The sequence below is a fragment of the Propithecus coquereli genome, unplaced genomic scaffold (genome assembly GCF_000956105.1).
Source record: "Propithecus coquereli isolate 6110/MARCELLA unplaced genomic scaffold, Pcoq_1.0 Scaffold77, whole genome shotgun sequence".
In the NCBI taxonomy this organism is placed as follows: domain Eukaryota; kingdom Metazoa; phylum Chordata; class Mammalia; order Primates; family Indriidae; genus Propithecus; species Propithecus coquereli.
Genome location: NW_012153840.1, coordinates 5,224,872 through 5,231,319, shown reverse-complemented (window position 1 = coordinate 5,231,319; position 6,448 = coordinate 5,224,872). Strand labels below are relative to the sequence as shown.

At 45.6% G+C, this 6,448-nt stretch overlaps 1 protein-coding gene across 1 annotated transcript in view; it reads right to left on the bottom strand.

The window, feature by feature from the left end:
- The window catches only part of MTOR (mechanistic target of rapamycin (serine/threonine kinase)), a 140,021-nt gene that overhangs the window by 17,157 nt on the left and 116,416 nt on the right, over window positions 1-6,448 (bottom strand). Inside the window, exons 43-48 of the mRNA XM_012662496.1 lie at window positions 6,172-6,354; window positions 5,624-5,758; window positions 5,234-5,408; window positions 3,270-3,405; window positions 2,184-2,331; window positions 1,444-1,566 (exon numbers count right to left, since the gene is read on the bottom strand). Of these exons, the coding sequence (XP_012517950.1) occupies window positions 1,444-1,566; window positions 2,184-2,331; window positions 3,270-3,405; window positions 5,234-5,408; window positions 5,624-5,758; window positions 6,172-6,354 (900 nt within the window). The remainder of the gene's footprint in view (window positions 1-1,443; window positions 1,567-2,183; window positions 2,332-3,269; window positions 3,406-5,233; window positions 5,409-5,623; window positions 5,759-6,171; window positions 6,355-6,448) is intronic.

Below are 6,448 nucleotides of genomic sequence, written 5' to 3'. Positions count from 1 at the left end.
CACTCTATCACCCTGGGTAGAGTGCAATGGTATCAGTGTGTAACTCACAGCAACCTCAAACTCCTGGGCTCCAGCGATCCTCATGCCTCAGCCTCTGGAGTAGTTCAGACTACAGGCGTGCCCCACCACGCCCGGCTAATTTTTCTATTTTTTTAGAGACAGGGGTCTCGCTCTTGCTCAGGTTGATCTCGAACTCCTGACCTCAAGCAATCCTCCTGCCTCGGCCTCCCAGAGTGCTAGGATTACAGGCGTGAGCCATTGTGTCTGGCCCCTTGGGTTGAGATTTAAATGTAAAAAGAAAAATCTTATAGTTAGTATAACAAAATATAGGTAAAAAGATACATAATCTTAAGGTGGAGAGGGCCTTTCCAAATATACAGCCAAAGAAAGAAACTATAAAGAAAAGATAAAAACTCTGGTAACTTCTAACTTTTAAAAAAGCCTGTACGTGCCCAGAGTAGTAGCTGATGCCTCTAATCCTAGCGCTTTGCGGGGCCAAGATGGGAGGACTGCTTGAGGCCAGGAGTTTGAGACCAGCCTGGGCAAAATAGCAAGATCCTATTTCTATAAACAAATTAAAAAATTAGCCAGGCGTGGTGGCGCGGGCCTGTAGTCCCAACTACTTGGCAGGCTGAGGGGTGAGGATCACTTGAGCCCAGGAGTTCTGGGTTACAGTGAGCAGTTACCCACTGCACTCTAGCCTGGGTGACAGAGCGAGACCCTGTTTCTAAACAAATAAACAATAAAAGCCTATACACTTGTCCCTTGATATCTTTGGGGGATTGGGTCCAGGACCCCCTTAGATATCAAAATCTGTGATGTTCTTTAGAACAAAGAGGAGTAATTAAAAAAAAAAAAAATCTTTGATGCTCAAGTCCCTTATATGAAATGGCATAGTATTTGTATATAACCGGGCACAACCTGGTTGTCATCTCTAGAATATGTATAATACTTAATACAATGTAAATGCTCTGTAAATAATTGTTATACCCTATTGCCTTTTAATTTACATTATTTCTTATTGTTGTATTGTTATTTTAAAAAAATATTTTCTATCTGTGGTTGGTTGAAACCATGGATGCAGACCTTGCAGCTATGGAGGGCTGACTGTACATCAAAAACAAAAAACGCAAAAACACCAAACCAATAAACATGCAACATTAAAAAACCAAATGAACAGGAAATTTGTAACGTATATGAAAAAGACTTAACTATCTTATATAAAGAGCTCAGTAGAAACCTTAAACTACTTAGTCTAAATCTAACTTGCCTGGCTCACTCATTGCTCACCCATTTAATTTTTGTTGAAGGTTGTACACAATCCACAGCTAATCACAACAAAGAGGAACCCATCACGTGTGCATGAACGAATGGGGAAGCAATACCGTCAAGAGTGGGTGTGCAATGCGGGAGTGGGGTCCCTCAAGAGCCCAGTGGCCATACCTCTGAGCTGGGGCTTTTCAGCCACAGCAGCTTGGCCAGGTCGTCCCCGGCTGTGTTATTGACGGCATGCTCAAACACCTCCACCTTCTGCATCAGTGTCAGGTGGTCGTAGTCTGGAGCCATCTGCATCAGAACATAACCTTTCAGTAAGAGAACAGCTTAAGACAAGCAATTTAAATCCAGGAAGAAACAGGTGTGGGGTCCAGGTAGCACTGAATTCTAATAATTTCACCACCATGGCCAACAGGAAAAGGAAGATAAGAACTGCAAAAGGGAAGATGCAATGAGCACTCTAACCCGATGACCACAGAATTCCCAGGGCATAAGAGGTAAGCACTAGGCCTCACCTCAGTAGAATCCTTCTGTGCAGATGAGAGTTTTAGAGGTTTCTTCTTTCTTGTTACTTATACATTTACTAAACACAATTTCTCCATATGGCCTGTGCTTTGTATGCATTAGGTAAATATGTGTTGCCTGACATTTATCTGTCCAACCTCCCCTAGGATGATGAAAAATTAATTTCTTGGCTTTAGGGTCCTTCGATTTCTCAGAAGGTTATCTTATTTAGGACTGATTTCATTAAACATCTTCAAAGCTAATTCCCTCAAATAGGTTTTTTTCGTGATAAACATACAGAGAAGAACTAGAAAAGCAGCTCTGTGCAGATTCCCTGACTTGTGAGTTTTGTCTTCAAGACACCGAAGGGGTGTTGAGCCTAGTCTGGCAGCCTCATCACATACCCGCAACATGATGCGATGCTCAATGTTGAGGAGGATCTTCTTTTTCTCCCTGTAGTCCCGGATAAGGGCGTGCAGTGTGTCACAGTGGGGGACCCAGCCAATGAGGCCTGAGTTGGTCGACAAAGGGATGACAGCATATCTCTGGATGCTGGCGCCCACAGGAAAGGAGGGTTAGGAAAGAAAGTAGACTTTTGATCAGCTCTGGATACTTGCGGCCTATTTTTATGAGCCCCCTGCAGCAGGCTATTGTGAGGGGTGTAGTGAGGGACCCTTTGTGAAGAGTAAAGCATCTCAGAAAATGCACTGATGGTATGAAACCAACACTGGTCTTCTCAACTTGTCTCACAAACTCATGGCTTTAGGGGAACAATCAAGTGACTATTTCTGAGGCCAAAATAACCTCTTAACTTAATATTCATGGCTTTTTTTCATTTTGGAGACAGAGTCTCAATCTGTTGCCCCAGCTGGGGTGCAGTGGTGTCATCATAGCTCACTGCAACCTCAAACTCCTAGGCTCAAACGATCCTCTTGCCTCAGCCTCCCAAGTAGCTGGGACTACAAGCATGAGCCATGATGCCCGGCTAATTTTTCTTTTTAGTAGCGACAGGGTCTTGCTCTCGCTCAGGTTGGTCTTGAATTCCTGAGCTCAAGTGATCCTCCCACTTCAGTCTCCCAGAGCGCTAGGATTACAGGCATGAGCCACCGTGCCCAGCCTATATTGATGGTTTTAATTTTAACAGGAAGAGGAGGCAACAGAGTACTAAGGATAGGAAAGGTTTGGCTGGGCTTTAATCCCACTAGGGATAAAACACATCAAACTTGCAGAACCTCTAGTCTAATTGCCACAAATTGTTCCATTCTGGATTTTGGAGGTTGCTGAAGGCATTTTCCAATTAGAATAAATACCCTAAACATTCTGGAGAATTTTTCTTTTTGTGTTTGACATCTTGGCTATGGATAACTTCCTGCCAGGTACATAATTTTATAATTTATTTCATTAAGATACATGACTACCCACATGAGATAGATGTAGGGAGAAACTAGAAGACTTCTCAAATCTTTGTCATTTCAGAGCATTCTGAATACCTGAGGTTTTTCCGAAGAGATGTTGGATCATTGGCCAGAAGGGTGTTAACCAGGCCAAAGAGCTGCATCACCCGCTCGTCCTGTCTCAGATCCTCATGGCCTTTCAGGAGGAAAACAAACTCATGCCCGTTGCTGCCTGTAAGGAATAGGGGAAGCAGTGAGTGGAGATCAGAGGTTCTCCACCCCTTTAGTTGGGACCACCACTGTATTCAAAAGCTCCTTTCAGACTACATGTGCCTTACCTAATCATACTTTCCCTACAAAAGGAAAAAAGCAATCCTTAGAATTGATGAAAAGAATGGCTGCTGCTGGGCGCAGTAGCTCATGCCTGTAATCCCAGCACTTTGGGAGGCTGAGGCTGGAGGATCGCTTGAGCCCAGGAATTCAAGGTTGCAATGAGCTATGATTGCAACACTGCACTCCAGCCTGGGTGAGAGTAAGACTCTGTCTCTATTAAAAAAAAAAAATGGCCTTGCTTCTGATGGTCCGCAATGACCAATGTTGCTCAAATTCAAACAAAACAAGGGCCGGGCGCGGTGGCTCACGCCTGTAATCCTAGCTCTCTGGGAGGCCGAGGCGGGCGGATTGTTTGAGCTCAGGAGTTCGAAACCAGCCTGAGCAAGAGCGAGACCCCGTCTCTACTAAAAATAGAAAGAAATTAATTGGAAAAACTAAAAATATATAGAAAAAATTAGCCGGGCATGGTGGCGCATGCCTGTAGTCCCAGCTACTCGGGAGGCTGAGGCAGGAGGATCGCTTGAGCCCAGGAGTTTGAGGTTGCTGTGAGCTAGGATGACGCCACGGCACTCTAGCCCAGGCAACACAGTGAGACTCTGTCTCAAAAAAAAAAAAAAACAAAAGAAAACAAAACAAGAACTGTTTCTGAGGACCAGGAATGACTACCATTCTCTGTACTCCCTCCTCCCCAGCCCATTCTGTCCTCTCCTGTCTTGAGAGGCCTGACCCCTACAGACAGACCACACCTCCTGGAAGCACAGGTGGGCATGGTGGCAAAAGGGAAATGTCAGGGTATCTCCCCCTCCATATGGCACGGCTACGTCTAGAAGCAGCTACATCCCGCAATCTGGGCTACAGCCTCTGCCGGACGGAGTCTCTCAGGTTGAGCCCTTACTGGGCTCCTTGTCCTCTCAGCTCTGGAGGGCTGGGGTGGGGGTGATAGTTTCTCACTGTTGCTTGTTCCTGGGTGCTCTCGGCTTCTTCTCTGAACTTTGCTCACACCTCTGGGAACAGTTCCTTCCTGAAACTCTCTTTAATTAAACACCCAAGAACCTGACTGAGCCACGTTTAAGTATTAGAAGACACCGGTCCATGGAGAGACAATCACCTGTGGACCATGATTAGTTGGTGCTGGTGAATACGCACTACAATTAAGAACCATGAGCATTGTTAAGAGTGAGCAATCTCTGAGTGCCAGGAGGGCACTTAGGCCTCTGCAAACCATTCCAGACAGGTAACACTCTACGCCTAAGGGAAATTCCAAAGTCCGTTTAACAAACCTCACTGAGATTTCATTTCTATTTCAGTTTGTTCATTTTATACAATCATTCCCCACAGAGACTATAATGTTAGCAAAAAGAATATTCCAGAGCCAGAGCTCTTTTTCCAAAGTAGCTTGTCACCTTCCACGTTTGCATCCAGATGCCTCCTTCTTGGCCCCATCAGTTTCCCAACACCTGCCTACCACAGCCCTCCACGTTGGGTGCCTTTGTGCGTGACCACTATGCTTCGCTTAAGCACAGCTACATGAATAAACTAAGAGTCCCAAGAAGGATGTAAAAAGGAGGAATTCACTTGTCCTCTATTCCTCTCAATAAACACGGGGGAGACGTGGCATATGAAAGATTAGTAGTGGGAATGACAAGCTGTAATTTCAGAAGAGGGAAGGGGGACTCAGCCAGGGTAGGGAGGAAAAACAGGTGACAGAAGTGTACAGTGGTCCTTACCCATCAGTGTCAACTTCCGGGGCCTCTGCTTGGATGTGATGACTTGTAAAGATGGTGCTATGGACTGAATGCGAATGATTGGCTGGTTGGGGTCATAGGTTCCAGGCACAGCCAATTCAAGGTCCCGGCACATCAGAAGTTTTGGGGAAACATATTGCAGCTCTAAGGATGTGAGCTGTGAATAATTACGAAAGGATTTAGTGTTCTGCCTCCAGGGAGGAATTTAAATGCAATTTAGGTATTTTTCAATGGCTTGCTAATAGCGATTACTTGTCCCAAAGCAGAATTGAAACCAGATGCTTTGGACTGAGTGTTAGAATATTTGAAAGGAAAGGACTACAGAAAGGACTACAATGATGGTTAACCCTGCTGGAAGCCTGAGGATCCTACCTGAGGCAGCTGCTTTGAGATTCGTCTGAACACATGGTAATAGAGGTCCCAGGCTTGCGTGAGGTCCTTGACATTCCCTGACTTCATGTACTTTCTGCACCATTCTTGGGCCTCCATTAAATCTCGACCGTATGCCTGAGAGGGAAATCAGGGCAAATTCGCAAGTGGTCAAAGTCTCAACCAAGCTAGGGGGCTAAATCCCCAAGCCAACTGCAGAAATCCCCTAGGAGCCTACTGTGGCCAGAAAACACTGGCAGGGAACTGGTGGGAGCAAAAGCTGTACAAGTCTCTAATCCTGAAGCCCCCAAACCCGTAGCATGGCTTATCAGGTACAGGAGAGACAAGATGACCTCTTGAGGAATCTTGTGATCTTCCAGTTGAAACTTCAGGAGGGTTCTTGTAACTCAATGACAATTGCATTTCTGGTGTTTTTGTATCCTGTGACCTCTATCAGAGAACATCTTACTAAAGTCAGTGGGAAGGCTGGATGGAAAGGAGTCTGACAAGGGCCATGGGTCACGTCCTTTCATGCTTTCTTTATTCCATACCTGATTAAAGGACGTTTCCTTCAGAGTCTGGGGGCCCCGTTCCATCATAGCATGCAGGGGCTCCAGCACCTCGAACATGCCTTTCACATTCCTCTCCCCAAAGTACAAGCGAGAAGCCTCTTCCAGGCCTTCGTGCCACATCTCATGCCAGAGGATGGCCACTCGGATCAGCTCCTCACTCACCTGGGTCAAAGAGAAGGAGGAGAAAAGCACCAGGGATAAGCTAAATTCAGAAAGGCCTATCTCAGATAAATAGGAGGTATTTCTGGTAGCCATC